Raw genomic sequence first — 16,879 nt, 5'->3', positions numbered from 1 at the left:
TATTTTTATTAAAACCTTACTGCTCAATTTCATTTAATCAAGTAATACTTTGAAAGCTACTTGTAGATCGGGGTATGGCGTCCATTCGCTCAACACGTGGTTTCATATTCAAATAGAGTTATCCCCCGTAATCGCATGAATGAGAAAACGAAATACCACACATAAGATATTTAATTTGTGTTCTTTTCCATTAATAAATTAAAAAGTGACTTGCCGTTATGCAAAGAAGTTGTAATGTTAAAAACACAATTAATGCGGTGAGGTGTAAGGGTGTACACTACGTGCCCCCAGGCTGTGTTTTAGTCACGGGTTTCACACCTTTGTATATACACACGACACCAGAATACCGTTATTTCATCCAACAGAAAATTAACTGTAAAAACACAAAGCATTGATTTATTCTGCACCCAAGACCAGTGATTCCCACGAACGCAGACATGAAGAAATTCACAAAAGTTCCGTCATATTTCATTCTACCCGGTTTCGTTTTTTTTTTTACTACGCATTAATAGTTTCCAGGGTTCATACGTGAACGTGGGGGAAAAATTCTTTTGATTGGGGTTGTAAAGAAATACCTCGTACAGTACTGTACATTTTATTACTCGCAATGTCATTACAAAAATTATCAACGGGACAACTATCAGAGACGTATATACTAACGGGCTCTGTTATATCTATGTATCTGCAACTATCGAACAATAGTTCAAACGGACGGAAAAAAAACAACCCTGATGATAAACTGCTAAAAACAGTGGATTTTAAATTTGACCGTTTAATTTTTTCAACTTTGAGCCTATGATTAGCCGATCCCGGGGGATAAGCCGATGCTCGCGCATTGGAGTAAAAAAATACCGGCCTATGCCCCGAAAAATACGGTAAATCAAATGAAATCTTGTTTTATCTTTTACAATACACACTATAACTGATATTTAGCAGCATACTGGTACTAGTACACTAGTGTCAATTAGCAATGTGGTCGACCATATATGGTTTTTAAAATCTTTATGGTTATAGTGCAAAAATATAGAACAAAAACTGGAGAAACGTGAATCACAGACTTTATTTGGCAGTTTCTGTTTGTTTCTGTTTCCTTAAGCAGTGAAGCAGCTTCAACATATCACAACACATACGATGTAGGTACTTTATAAACATCCAGCCAATATACATCATGTACATATGTACAAATAACCCAATAAAGATGTTGGTATAAAAAGCATCTGGAATGAGATTTTAACATTACTATCATCTTTGACCCAAACAAATTGTACAACTGTATGTTTGTGCTTGCAACCTTGTACAACATCAATTAATTTCCCATTTCAAACATGACCGATATTCTGAATTGTGTGTGAAAAAAGATATTCACATCAATATAAGTGAACTAAAAACAGCTGAAAGCTTATAGTTAAAATATGAAAATAAGAACAAGGCAACTACATGTAGTAGCTTCTTGTGGCTCCTTGTCCTGCATTTCTGTGTAGTAATGACTTGACATCAACAATACATGTACATACAACATAAAGATTAAATAATCAGAAAGCACAGCTTAGTGTGACAAGGGAGACATCCTGGATAATCCCTGTTAATCTGTAGATCTCTGGATTGTGGAGAGGTATCGGGCAAAGAGTGTCCAAGTGTTTGTTACTCGCATACATGAACAGCATGTAATATAGAGTGTACACAGCGAGTAATGATAAGTGTACATAATTAACAAACAGCGAGTAACGATAAGTGTATGTACATGTAAATGCATCATTCACATATTAATTGAAGAGTGTACATCTTTCACAAACACATTTCAGTGTAGAGGTCCTGCCTCTCTCAGCGGTCCTTCTTGCGGCCCTTCTTAGAGCGGGGGGAAGGGCTTGTCCCAGAGGCCCCACCCCCTACAATCACCTGACTCTGCTGGAGCTCGGTCTGTGAGACTTCAGACGTCTCAGACAGTTTCTGTTGAGCTTCCATGAAGAACATCACGTCTCGGAGCTGTTCCCGCAGCTCCTGTATCTCCTGTAACAAAAAGTACATGTATGTCCTAGTTGTTTACTGTATTCAGAAATTCTTTCAGTTTAATCCTAGCAGGACTCGACATTCCACTAATAAAAAGGAACACTACTACAGAACTTGTATCTAGAAGTTATTTCAATGTATTTCACTTGAAACGCTGAAGATTACGGTACAGTGTCCATCTGACAAGAGAGGTAACCCTCATTTACATTACATGTACATTGTAATAGCATTTCCTTCCAGTTTTGTAACAGTAAGTACCAGTACTCTTAAATTGTACACACAGCATGTACAATATATACATAAAGTGTGGTCCTATTGTACTCTTAGCTTAGTGACACCTGGAATATTACCTGTTCTTTGTTCTGTGTGAGGTCGTGAACTTTGCCCTCTAACACGGTGACCTTCTTCTGCCAGACCTGCTGGTTTTCCAGCAGACACTTGTTCATCTGTTTCTCTTCCTGCAGATCTTTCAGAGCTGAAGCCAGACGTGAGTGGAGCTAACAGATACAAATCAGCAAGTAAGCTTTAGTTATTCAAAATAATTTATAGAAGTTATAGAAATATACTCATTTTGTTCAATGACTTATAATCAGTGTTATAATTTTTCTTTTGCTTACATGTGAACACTTCTTTTCCAGACCCTGTTTTTCTTTATTCACAGCCTGCAGTTCTACCTTCACTCTATCTAAATCATCTGTCGCTGTTTTATATTTCACATCCAATACATCAGCCTGAAAGTTAATATAAAGGAACAAACAATTTTAAAAAGCAGAAACAAAGAAGAGAGAGAGAGAGAGAGAGAGAGAGAGAGAGAGAGATCATATTACCCTTTCTTGTGCACTTTTCTCCACCTGGGTCATCCTTTGTTCAAAGTACTTCCGTTGCTGTTCAAGCTGACTTGTTAGGAGGTAGGTATACTGTAATTCAATTGAAATGAGCTTTGTAAATGTATATTCAGGTGGATCAATGGTTTCGGACGCACTTTCCCCTACAGATAACCAGATTCCAATGATACATGTACCTTACAATTTTACCTCCTCAGACAGGCACATCTCACACATATTTATACATGTAGATATTGATGTATTTGTACTTCCCTTTTACTTTCTAATAGATCACCACATCACCAATGATCCCTCACACTTTAACCTCTAGAATCAGACTCATCTCTGTGATATCTTACATGATATCTGTATCATATCTTACACTTTAACCTCTAGAAACAGGCTCATCTCAGTGATATCTTTCAAGATATCTGTATCAAATCTCAAACTTTTAGAGATAGCCCAATGATATCCCAATTAGTTCTCTCTGATAAACCTCTTGAATTAAAATACCGGTAAGTGATATCTCAAACAATTACCTCTAGAGATAACGAGTCCGCCTTCCCGTCCATCTCAGAGCTTTGCTGGTCCTCCACCGCCACCAGTTTACCATCACCTTTACTCTGAACCAGACGATGAACAAAGTTGTCCCCGACATAATCCCACACTCGGCTGTTTCCTATCTGCATAGCATACGTATGCTGGGTCTCTTGAAAATGTCTGAAAAGAGTTTGTTTATTCTTCAAAATAATTCTTAGAATTGTTTTTTCTTCATTAATTCTCTGGTCCATGTACTGTATATGCACTGAATTTATCTTTATAATGCTAAATGCAATAAAACCCCTCAAATAATCATCGTTTAAGCTTTATGGATATTTTCTAAGACAAGGTTTCATCACTAACTACAGGATAGAATTTCATTCAGTGATTTATTGGCATACTCTTGTATAAACAAACAGTCTGCTCTTACTTATATGCATGCAGCTCTACGTATCTTCCACAGCCTATGTTCCCACAGATCAGACAAATCCATAGGCTCTAAAAACAAAAACAAGTCTACAGGTGAACACACGTAGAGTGCTATGGTTTCTCTGGCAAGTTATTTGATATCTTTAATTGTTTCGATCATTGATCATCTATTTTCTTTAAAAGCCCCTCGATTTACCTCCTGAGAGCCACAGGTCATACATCTCTGGTCCGCTGTCTCCTCCGGAGTCTGGCAGTAACGACAAACTGGACAGCTACAAAAGGATATCACAAATAATTCCTCAACTCATCTACACAGTTAATAAACAACTCCAGAAGAAATCATGAGTCCTTGACTCACCTGGTGTCGCCCCATTTAGCCAGACAGTTGACGTGGAATGTGTGATTGCACAAAATTGTCAAGACCGGTGTACCATCCACGGACTCATCCTGTAGTGGGGGTCAGAAAAATCAACTTGTACACAACGTAAAGAGAGACGTGGAGGACAACTTTAGCAGTCAAAAAAATCAGCTTGTACACAATGTATAGATATATTTTATAGAAATAAATATTTAATTGCTAACAGTTAAAAGTGATGAAATGTCAGAAGCCGTACCATTCTGTCGAGACACACCGGGCAGTTAGGCAGCTCGGTCAGACCCTCCACCGGTAAACAAGGACCCTGGAAGTTTATGAATACATGTACCGGTACATTACTGTAATTAACTTTTCTGGCAAAATACTGTAATTAACTTTTCTGGTAAAGTACTGTAATTAACTTTTCTGGCAAAACTTATCAGTCAACTATATATCTATTTGTAAATTCTGATGATTTACATATATGTATACATGTATATTCAAGTGGTATAACTAAAGTTTCATCAATATCTCTTGAATAAAATTTTCATTATATACATGTATGTGTATTAAGGTTGTTGAGTTTATCCATGAAATTAATGGTTAACTGCAGTGCAATATCTATGAATATATTGAATTGATAGGATCATTGGCCATAGATTTATAGATTTTTGAAATTTTTACTTAATCCACAAAAATAAATACCCACCAATATGAATGAAATGTACCACAGTAATCCACTTTTTTAAGTGCATAGGATTTTCAATTTAGTGATTTTAGATGAACACATACATGTAGTCGTGTTATATTCAGCTTAGGCAACTAATAACCAATGAAATACGAGTAAATGTTACAAAATAAGAGAACAATAAAGCTGACTGACCTCCGAGTCCTTGATGACCTCCACTCTGGCTACGTAGATCAGCTGACAGATGTCCGGCTCGATCGAGTTGTACGACACGTTGTTGTATGTGGTAAAGAACTCGTCGGCCAGTCGCTGGGTCCGAAACTTGATCAGCACCATGTACTGGTTTGGAGTGGAGTCTCGGATAATCCGCATGTACTCGATACCTTCACTACAACACACAGGTTAATAGGATACAAGTATGTATAAAATATAATTATACTCTCTTCTTTTTTTTCATTTTGGTACATGTATTACCTACACTCGATATAAACTTAATTAATGGTACCTCCAAACAGTAATACTGACTTTAAATTTTTCAGTTTATATCTATTTTCTTGTTATACAATCCTAAATTAAATGTTTTTAATTTCTTTTTTTAACATTTATGCTGACCAATTTTATTAATTGTTGAATTAACTATACAACTAATCTATTATCATTCTCTCTTGACACTCTCCCCTTTTACATGTACATTGAATTTGTTGGTTTGAACAATAAGATTGGAAAAAAGTTCTCAAGACTTATGAGCTCCTCTCCCTAAACTCTTTTCTATTTGTTATGAATGACTTACCCCACGGGGGCGGTGAATTTCACGAGATCATGGATGGTGTAAGCAGCGGGGACAGCTAGCATACAGACCAACTCACTTCTGGGGACCTCATCCTTCAGTGATGTCATCTTACTGAAATAGTCAACAGATAGATAAAACCTTGATACATTGTAAAACATCTGACCAAATGATTGTATAAATGTGTAGCATGAATAACAGTCCTCATTAAAGAAAGAGTTGACATTGTCTGTCTCTGAGGACTGCTTAAAACTTAAAGAAATGTCATTAAAGATGTAGATATGGATTTCCATAAAGCATGACCAAATCTCAGTGTGTGATCTCACTTCTTTTGTTTTTGGAGAGAATAATGCCCAGTTTTATCTTCATTTTTTCTTTTATATGATCATGAATATGGAAAACTCAGTAATTAAAAATCTCTAGTCTTTATACAGAATGCTGTATGTAGAACATGTAGAATTCTTTAAAATCTGTTATTCTACAGAACGATGTGAAATTCAGTATATTATCTCTTACTTGTCTTTATACAGATGTAGAATTCCACAGGTCCTCTCTACCATGGGGTTCCCTGAATAGAACTGTATTGTGGGGGAGTCGTGGGTGGTAGCCCTCGGTCTCCCGCCGCTATGGGGTCGGTGTCCCCTCTGACCTGGATTTGGTCCATCCTCACTATCATCAATGGGCTGGAAACACGCCTCTTTAGAGGAATTCTTGTCACTGCTTGATGTGGATGCATTGGAAGCAACTGAGCCTTCTCGAGAAAATGCACCGATGTCTTGAATCTTTGGATTTGTCTCTACATTGGTGTTTCCTGTTCCAGGGTTCTGATCTGGGTGATTACTCATATCTAAGTCAAAACAATTCATGTTTCACCTGATTACTCATATCTAAGTCAAAACAATTCATGTTTCACTTGATTACTCATATCTAAGTCAAAACAATTCATGTTTCACAGATTAGTAAATTTTGAATGCCTTTCAATATTATTAGGTTTAAAGAATGCTAAAAATACAATCTAATTAAAATAAGAAAAATAGATCTTTGTTCCGCTCCTGATAGATCCCTACACACTTTGTTACTACTATAGTAAGAATGTTGCAGTATTAAACCTTTAATACATATATACATGTATATACTGTACACAAGGTAATTTTCGCCCCGTGTAATTTTCGCCCTTCTACAGTTTTGCCCCGCCTAAACGTAGATGTGTTTTAAGAGAGATAGTTTGAGACGTTGCAATTCGCCCAGACATAAATTTGCCCGTTGACAACGAGGGTGAAAGGGGCAAAAAAATAAAACGGGGGCGAATATTTCCCTGTACAGTAAAACACGGTTATAACGAATCGCCAAGGACGGGCAATTAATTAAAAGCGTAATTCGTTATATCGGTCAAGTTTACAACATGTAATATAGTCATCGGGAATGAAAATCACTTCGGTGTAAGCGTCAATTCTTTAAAAGCGTGTTCGCTATAACCATGTTTTACTGTATACAGTTTACTCTGTCACCGAAAATATCTTAAGATGAGTATGAATTTGTAAAGTTTACAAACCTTTTAGGTAAGTCTCAATTGTCAGATCTGTAAATATTCTTTCTCCGCGGCACTTTTTTATAAGTAAATCTCTAGCAATGTCTTTTTTTGAGCTGCATGCAGCCTTGGCGTAACTGCTTTTTGCTTTGTCTTTCTCACCAAATACTTCAAAATTTGGAGCTGAAAAATATTTTGTCAAAAATTAATGAAAAACATGATTATGATGATAATGATTAAGATGAGGACGATAACACATATATAAATTGCTTTTGTACAGAAGACTTAAATAAAGTTTACAAGCCCCAAATCAGGTTTGGTTGTGCATTTTAATTTTTTTTCTTACACTTAGATAGGTTACAGTCTATCCTTCATATTTATTCATAAAAAAGTTTCATTAGATAGATTACCATTGGAGATGTTATAATTAATTTCTCTTTAATCAAAACTGTGTTAAGAAACCACCGAAAAAGCTCAAAAGGCTAGTCTGCAAAGTGAAAAATCCGACAGTTACTGAGTATACTATAAAAGTTATGTTTTGAACAAAAAACAGTCATTGAATATAATTATAATACCGTTATAATTTAAATCGGTGGTAAGAGAATATCCTGTTTCAATTTCTAGACGTAAAACAACTAAAGATATCGATTCAGACATTTGGAAAACATCCGTAGTTCTTTTTCATCCAATTTTCCAATTTTCTATTTACGTTTCTGACTCTGCTTCCCGTCGCCTTTTTCACTCCTTCATAACCTAGAGAGTTCTCATCCAGACTCGTGTGGCGGATCTTAAGAGGTGGTTTATTAGAAAGAACTTATGTGAGTGTAAACTCACCAATACTTACGGGTTTTACGATCGCATTTGAGAATATACAATTTGCAGCAATTATTAAAACACTTTTGATTTCAATTTGATATATTTTCTCAGGCATTGAATGGTTAACTAAAAATGTAGACCTCCAATGTTCTCGCATGTCAATTGTCAAAGTATGAACTTTTTTCTCTTGATTTTAATTTTTATAGTGATTCATTTTATACACTAATAAACATTTTTTCCCGGATAAAACAACATTTCTTATTTCAGGAAAAGTTTTCCCTTATTTTTAAAACAAAACTATCAAACAAACAAGAGAACTGACAACAGTAAACTTTAAACATGGTACATTGCACACTGTTACTTTACATCTTCAAAAAAGAATAATGCATTCTTTGTACCTGTTGAGTCTTTTTTCTGTCCTTTTGATGTTAACTTATCATGCGACGATCTAGAAGGGGTCGGGGGTCCTGACTCCCCCCCCCCCCTCCCCCGGGGAAAAATCAATTTCTTTTACATAGTAATATTACCGAACATATGCCTCATCCCTTGGACCGCGCGCCTGGCAAACATAAGTATTTCTCGGAACCCCCCCCCCCCCCCCCCCTCTATAAAAAATTCTGGATCGGCGCATGCTTGCTCTTTGCATTCGCCATTCATGGTAGTGTCCATCGTCGGAACCCACGGGTTTTCTATCTGTTACACTGCTTGAAAGCAGTGTAACGGATAGAAAACCCGTGGGTTCCGACGATGGGAGCAGTGTAACGGATAGAAAACCCGTGGGTTCCGACGATGGGTAGTGTCCTTAAAGTTTCCGATCAGTATTGTCTCGCTGTTGATTTTCAATATCCATTTCATTTCTACGTGAATGTTTAAATCATCATAATTATAAGAAAAAAAATCATTATCCGTGATCCCAACCAACCCCATTTCGATTTGCGACGATGGATCATGAAATTCGGAGAGTAATCCTTGCACAGTTATACATGTATTTTAAAACAGCATGCACGGTTGCAGTAGGTTAGTTTATAGTTGTATATGCATGCATGTGCAACGCTACACGCACGTCTCCTTAGCTACATTAAAATAATCGTGCAAGCTAAATGTACGCCCACATAATACAATTGTTCTTGAAACTATATATCTGGTTTTTTAATAAATTATGAATTCACTTTTGACCTTAAATTAATTAATCTTCCACTTGCTGACTTTCTTAGCTTTTTAAAAAGTTAACCTTGTCTGTATTAAAGCAGAACGTCCTTCACTAAAAATAGAATGATAATTGCTTACCTTCAAAATGGAGAACTTTTCCACAGGAATGTAAGTTGAAATCAATACTCTATATTGATATCTATTTAGAGATAAAAGTGTAATATGATTGTTTATACTTATTGATTTAGATATACGTTTGATAAATATATATACATGTATGTTTAATTATATATAAATTTTGAAAACGAAACTAAACTTTTTATGCCTATTAAAAGTGGTAATCAAAAATTAAAAAAGAAAGTAGAATTTAATAAAAGTAGAATTTAATACTCATTACAAGCTACATGTATAATGAATATATAATGAAATAAAGTCACATGCACAGCTGGATAATATGCAAATGCATTACGCGACAAATGAATTAAAATATAGCCATAGATCAGATCGTTCTCCTATGTTCTCTAAAAGAATACTATAGTACCCTATTCATTGCAAAAGGATTTAGGTCATTAGTTGGGTCAAAAACATATGTTGTTTCTAATCATAATATAATGTTTAAGAATAAAATATACCGGGTAAGTCAGACTAATCGTGTTACAACAAAAATATTTTCCAATTATAGAAATACACACAACTTGCACTAAACAACACAGAACCTTTCTTGTTTTCAAAAGCCTATATTGATTAGTTGAAAATCACTTAATAAACAATTGGGCGCGCTTGATTTAGCTTAACTTGGTGTACACCAGTGCACACCGGTGTAAACATTTTGTATTGTATATCAAGTGCACTTAAAGGGTTTAGTGCACATGGTGTAGGGAAGATAAGAAAATATATGGCGGAAAAGGATGCTGTTTTAACAAGGAATTTGATGTTCAGCAACAACCCAAGGCTTTTTTTTTATTTGAATGCAATAAAATAAACACATTTCAAATTAAATGGCTTTCATACAAAAGACAATTTACTTGCACTTTCTAATTCGATATACTATACTTAAAATCATTGGTCAAGTTTCCAATCATAACATTCGTCCGCCATATTGGTTTCAGTGCTACACCCAACAACACATGCCCCTGACTCGGTGTAGAAAAGTGTATACCCGGTGTACACCTTAACGCTACACCACTGCACTTGATTTACTAAAGTGTAACTTGATTTACTAAAGTGTATCTGGTGTACACCTTTTTGGAAAATCAAGCGCGCCCACTGTAAATGTTTAGAACGCAGTTCGCAATTCAAAATTTAGAATTCATATTTGGGGCCTGAAATTTTCAGGGTCATCTACTGGTGGTATACCATTACCACCCTGAAAATATGGTGAAGTGATCATCTCTCCTTTTTGAGATTCGGGTTTATTTGCAATTGAAAAGAACGCAGTTCGCAATTCAAAATTTAGAATTCATATTTGGGGCCTGACATTTTCAGGGTCATCTACTGATGGTATACCATTACCACTATGAAAATATGGTGAAGTGGTCATCTCTAGTTGTTGAGATTCGGGTCTCCATGTATAAAACACTGTCTATTATAATGAGGTTTTAAACATTATGCTTGGAATCATCGATGTTTACTTAACAAGTTTTTTTCCTCGGGGGGTTCACTTCAAAACATGACTGAGGGAATATAATTCCCAATTTTTCTTATGTATTATTGGGGGTATCGGCTCGCTTTAGGGACTGATATATAAAAAGAATACACTCTTTTGAATAAGTTGCTAGTCGACGCCGCATAAAACCGATTGACCACATCCGTCCATTAAATTCTCTCCGAGCCAAAGATAGGTACTTTTACCCAGTACCCGTGGTGCAAATGGATGACAGTCATTGCCCCTCACCCCTGGATGAAACACCAGTCTATTGCAGGTTCACTCTCACCGTAAACCGTTCCAAAATTCAGTTGGGTTGACTGAGACATTGTAGATAAAGTACTAGAAACTTAGTAAACGCAGTTCACTATTCAATTGCATATAAGCCCGATTCTCAAAAACTATAGATAACTGCATCACCATATTTTCACAGTGGTAGTGAAATACCACTAGTAAATGCCCCTGGAAATTTCAGGCCCCAAATATGAATTCTAAATTTTGAAATGCGAATTGCGTTCTAGAACGCAGTTCACTATTCAATTGCGAAAAGGCCAAAATTTCAAAAACTAGAGAAGACCACTTCACCAAATTTTCACGGTGGCAGTGGTATACCACCATTAAATGCCCCTGGAAACTTTGAAGCCCCAAAAAATGACTTTTAAATTTTAAATTGCGAACTGCGTTCTAGAACGCAGTTCACTTTTCAATTGCACATAAGTCCGAATCTCAAAAACTATAGATAACTGCATCACCATATTTTCACTGTGGTAGTGAAATACCACTAGTAGATGCCCCTGAAAATTACGGGCCTCAAATATGAATTCTAAATTTTGAATTGCGAACTAGAGGAATTGCGTTCTTGAACGCAGTTTACTACTCAATTGCGAAAAGGCCAAAATTTCAAAGCTAGAGAGGACCACTTCACCAAATTTTCACGGTGGCAGTGGTTTACCACCAGTAAATGCCCTTGAAAATTTTAGGCCCAAATATGAATTTTAAATTTTGAATAGCGAACTGCGTACTAGAATGAGTTCACTATTCAATTGCGAACTGCGAACTTTAGATATGCGGTAAGTTACTGCAATGAAACCAACTGAACTATTCAAACCTTACAAGTGAAACCTGTAATAATATAAACCACTGTTTTAGATTTTTTTTATAGTAGGTGTATTTTTGCAAATTTCGAGCTAGGGGCAGGGGTGCCCCTAAAAAACTAAAATACTTCTTTTATTAAATTATTTCTTTGATCAAAACCTATCAAAATCTTAATTTCTTAATTTATCTTAATTTTAGGAGCAGGTCTGTTAAACTGGATTTCTATGCCAAAATTCATGCAGAAATAGACTGTTTTACTGCAAAAATGATGTATAAGCCATCTTTGAAGGTTAATTTAAGAATTACAAACGCAATATGCTAGGTTCTAGATAAAAATTCGAGAAATTTAAAAATATGTTCAGTAGAAAATATCAAGTGAACTTTGATTTTTAAAAGTGATTTTTTGGGGGGGAAATCTATCTCCAATATAAGGGAAATTCTTTTGTAATATACAAGTAATCTTTGAAGTTTTATTTAAAATGTTTAGAATGGTCAAAACGAATGTTTAAATTTATATTTTGTCAGAATCTGAAAGTATAATATTGAGTAACAAGCGAGTCACAGAGGTTAGTTTGTTTTGTTTTGTAAACAAAGCTCGTATCCTAGTTGTCTAGATAGGTGTTGTACTGGTACGGTAAAAGTTTCAGTCTAATGATGGTTTTAGTTGTTGTTAAAATTATTCATGAAGATTGAATCTCTATTTTGTTTGTCACAAGTTATTTTGTCAAAGAAATGGTAATTTCTTTACTTTACATTAGTAGTAAACAAATATGACTCGTATGTAGCCTATACATATACCTGTCTAGGAATCTCATATATGCATTTAAATAATTATCATTATGGAGTAAAAAATCAAAATATGGACATGTACCCCCCCTCCCCCTAAAATTTTGCAAAAAGGACTAGTATGAACCTGTAAATTTAGTGAAAATTTTAAGATCATAATAGAGTGTAAGATTTGATATTGAAAAGGCGCAAGACTCTGATAGAATTTTTTTTCCAATATTTGTTAACTTTCGAGGTAGCTTTTATTTGTATATGTTTTCATAGAACAACCAAATATGGCTAAATCAAATAGACACCAAATTAGTTCCGATCAATCCTCAACTGCCACTAGGGTACATGTATCATTTGTTTTCAGATCGAGACATTCAGACTGCAAGGACTTTAAATGCATGAACTTCACATTGTGTCTGAATTTCAGCGCGTTTTGGTTTGCCTATCATTGGATATTCCTTTAGTTACAAGTGTACTGGTTGTCATTTTCTTGAAAACGCGTATTAAGAATATATTTATACTATGCGACGTGTTCGGGTAAATGAAATACCTGAATGCAGTAAAGCATGAATGGGGGTCCAACCCGGTATTAATTTGTACTCATTTATTTTTTATTAGAATTCAAGAGCAGTAATTGCAGTCAGTTTCTATTCTGTGTCAGTAGACGTAAATTTGTTTAAACACTATGTACATAACAACTTTAATACCACCCTACAGTGCCACTTCCTACCCTGGGTGTCATAAATTTACAATTCTGATAAAGAGCATAATAGTCTAAGTAGTCTATTGTATACATTAACATTACATGACACTTTTGGCCCCGTACTAAAGTCAGAACCACACCCGAAGGACGTGAAATTCTAAATCTAGATAGAGAGCGTACTAGTAGTTTAATTAAATATTCACTCAGTTTTTATTCAAACGCAGCAAGAGTAAAGGAGAGAATTTTAAACATTATTTACATATACTCTATATGACTATTTTGGTCCCGCCTTAGATTCAGAACAGCCACATTAGGGATCAGAGATAGATTCATTGTCTTTCTTAATATGCTGCCAGTTTCTATTCAGTAGCGACAGATGTGAAGAAGACGAAATTTAAACATTCTATGCATCAACACTATAAAAGCATTTGGCACCGCTCTAGAGTCCTCGCCACGGCTTTTTATTTTTAAACAGCACTGCTCGACCTCAGAGATTATTCTGCAACATTCACAGAAACTCGTACTTTATTTCTTAAATGTAAACTATAATCTAGACTCAAGTGCACATCTGAAGATAAAATGTTGTGACAATATTATTTTACAAAAAACATATTTCAAAATTAGCTGGCAACATATATCGGTATCTGTAAACGTATTACGTGCATTTTCTAAAAGATTATTTGATACAGAAAGTATTTATGATAAAACTAAAACAGTAACTGTAAAATTCAGAGAGAAATTGCAGAGTTTGTAGGATGCTTCCGCATTTTTTCTAAAATTACAACATGGCATCACAGTGTGTGATAAGTTTATGTATGTGCGATTGAGGTTTATGGGATGTTTATAACTTATGTTATCATAAACACAGGTGCTTGAGGACAGGATCACCCCCCCCCCCCCTCCCCCAAGATTATAGACCCCCGGGACTTTATTATTTTTTTATTATTAAATTATCCTTTTATGACATATTTCTAATCTAATTTATACATTTATTTCCCCAAATTACCTAAAACATATCTTTTAAAAATCAGACCCTCTACATATATATAATACAAGAACGTTGCTAACTTCGTCCATCTAGAACCAACGGAAGTAAGGGTTTATCGCAAGGAAGATAACTCGTAACATAATTTTTTTTATTTTCCCTTTTATGTCTTCCATTGTAATACACTCAGTATGAGTGCCTTCTTTTAGATTTTCCAGTTCCCAAGACGATAAAAAAGTTTTCGCGGCTTGATTAAAATTCATACTTCTTATGAATTGTACTTTTTTCGAGTTTGCCATGCATTTTCATTACCGTCTTCCTTGGAAGACGGTATAAAGAGTTGAAATAATTTACAGTCTCTGGATTGTGCACTTCCTTTCCTTTGTGATTGGTTGAAAATACATGATGTGAAAATTTACATTTATTTCATTGGTTGAAGTACTGTTCGGCGCAAGGGAGATAATTTTCTGATGATCTTTTTCACGTACGACTTAACAAATTTCGTAAAAAGTAAGAAAACGAAAAAGCAATACAAATTGCTATGAATGAAATTCAGCCTTTGGTTTTCAGGTCCAACTAGTTGAAAGTAACATTCTACAATATCTATTGAAATTATTTGTTTTTCTTTTAGAATTGTTCATTTAAATACTTACCGGTATACAAAAATGTAAAAGAAAAAATTGATGCGGTATGCCTAATTTCGGTAAAGTTATTTGCACCTTAGATCACAGGCACCTGAATTTTTATCAATAAGTCGCTTAATAAGTCATATATTGAAAAATTCTACCCCTACAATATTTACGTGTATTTATATATAGTAGGGGTAGAATTTTTCAATATATGGCTTATTAAGCGACTGATTGATAAAAATTCAGGTGCCTGTGCTATAGACAGATAAATGCAGTGGTATAACTTTGATTTTATCAAAATAATACGATCTACGACCCTACCTAAGATTTCTTTCACCCTATAGTCGATCTCAACTTAAAAGCCCGGGTACGCAGTTCTCAATTTTAGACACGCAGGCTTAAACGACACATGACACAAAAATGTTTGGATAAATCCACTCGCCATGCTATGTAGAGGAAGGTGACATTTATATAAAAAGAGTTAAACTGTCTTTGATAACTAAGTGCTGTTTAGGGTTTGTTCTAAAGACGGTAAGCTTTTTTAAAAAAAAGCTGAACTTGTAAATCTCTCGGAGTTATCTTCTTAGCGATAAAACCTCACTTCCGTTGGTTCTAGATGAATCGGTTCAAAACTTGCAATTTGTCGGTGAAAATTGTCCTATTTACCTAATAAATGTATTTACACGGGCATGGCATGCAGATATTCAATGAAGGGAATTAACGGGCTACGACGAGGTCACCGTTTTTACTGGTAGATGTAGTTTGATAGTACATTTCAACAAATATTCATCGGCAGTACCTCTCTGCTGGCAGACGAAGTTAGCAACCTTCTTGTATTATATGTACAGAAGGTCTGATTTTTTTTTCAAAAAATGCTTGTTTTATGTAATTTTGGGCAATGGATGAATAAATTAGATTTGAAATATGTCATAAAAGGATAATTTAATAAAAAAGAAAAATAAAGTCCCGGGGGTCTATACATTGAGGCGGGGGAAGGGGGGTGTGGAAGGGGGGGGGGCGATCCTGTCCTCAAGCATGTGATCATAAATTGGATTGAGTGCTGATCGAAAAGTACATGTTTGTCAATCTGGGCAAGTCTATTAATCCCCCGTTTTTTCTTAATAAGATGTGCATGGTAAAGGTACGGGTATCTCTTAACTTTGAGAGAGAAAATCTTATATCAAGTAATTTACTTGACAAAAGTGTATATCTCGGCCTTCTTTATTTCTTATTAATGATCATTAATAAAAGTGGATTTATTAATTGATTTAAATCTGACGATTTCTCATAACGGTGAGTGCATTGATAGTAATATGCACACAACCTTTACACATCTATATTGGCATATACCGATACGGCGGGAGTAATAACTGGTACCTAGTACGACGTTGTTCTAAAACTAGCAAAGGAAATAAGAACTAAATGCTAATAAAAAGTTGTTGGTTCGATAAATTAATGCTGGTTTCGTTGAAATGCACCCCAATTATGTCTATTTTGGTTAAACATTGCATGTCTCGTGACTTTAAATACTCTTCCCAACTATTTTCTATTGCTTTAATATGTCTGTTTAACTTTGGGAATATTTCGACTTCTAAAAAGATATCCCACAAAAAGCTGAAATGAAACAAAAAATACCGGTTTGTTAAGCGGGAAAAGTCATGCACCCCCTCTCTCTCTTTGAATCATCTTAAAGTCGAAACGCAAACATTTACCAAAATAAACAATGATTTAAACAACTTTAGGAACTATTTCTTATGCTATTGATATGAATTTAATGGAATGAAAAATAGATCACATAACTAGAGCAGAGCTCGTGGCAAAGCCACGAGTAGGTCTTCCGTTGTTGCTGCGAGTTGAAAATGTATGTGATATGGTGTCAATAATTTATAATGCCTAAACTTTCAGTTCTGCTTTTGTTATAA

At 35.1% G+C, this 16,879-nt stretch overlaps 2 protein-coding genes across 2 annotated transcripts in view; one reads left to right on the top strand and one right to left on the bottom strand.

Annotated features, from left to right (window-relative positions):
- Positions 1-1,041: 1,041 nt before the first annotated feature.
- Positions 1,042-7,895, bottom strand: LOC105325907 (BRCA1-associated protein). The gene is made up of 14 exons (XM_011425689.4): positions 7,734-7,895; positions 7,183-7,341; positions 6,147-6,477; positions 5,634-5,744; positions 5,039-5,231; positions 4,415-4,480; positions 4,159-4,247; positions 3,997-4,072; positions 3,802-3,869; positions 3,371-3,551; positions 2,835-2,924; positions 2,625-2,738; positions 2,358-2,504; positions 1,042-2,007 (listed from the first exon to the last, which is right to left on the bottom strand). Exons 1-14 carry the CDS (start codon positions 7,813-7,815, stop codon positions 1,822-1,824), a joined length of 1,893 nt encoding a protein of 630 aa, XP_011423991.3. The 5' UTR covers positions 7,816-7,895; the 3' UTR covers positions 1,042-1,821.
- A 1,334-nt stretch (positions 7,896-9,229) lies between these two features.
- The window catches only part of LOC117692708 (uncharacterized), a 32,744-nt gene continuing 25,094 nt past the window's right edge, over positions 9,230-16,879 (top strand). The window contains exon 1 of the mRNA XM_066078070.1: positions 9,230-9,291. Within this exon, the coding sequence (XP_065934142.1) occupies positions 9,269-9,291 (23 nt within the window). The 5' untranslated portion in view covers positions 9,230-9,268. The remainder of the gene's footprint in view (positions 9,292-16,879) is intronic.

This window comes from Magallana gigas, chromosome 3 (genome assembly GCF_963853765.1).
Source record: "Magallana gigas chromosome 3, xbMagGiga1.1, whole genome shotgun sequence".
Taxonomy (NCBI): Eukaryota; Metazoa; Mollusca; class Bivalvia; order Ostreida; family Ostreidae; genus Magallana; species Magallana gigas.
The sequence above is the reverse complement of the archived record's forward strand: the minus strand, read 5'-3'. Positions and strand labels throughout refer to the sequence as shown.

Coding starts and splice junctions, on each gene's coding strand:
- LOC105325907 (XM_011425689.4), bottom strand. CDS start 7,815: ATGTCTGAATCGATATCTTTAGTTGTTTTACGTCTAGAAATTGAAACA. Junction 4,248..4,414: donor CGGTGTGTCTCGACAGAATG/GTACGGCTTCTG, acceptor CCCCCACTACAG/GATGAGTCCGTGGATGGTAC. Junction 3,870..3,996: donor TGACCTGTGGCTCTCAGGAG/GTAAATCGAGGG, acceptor TTTTGTTTTTAG/AGCCTATGGATTTGTCTGAT.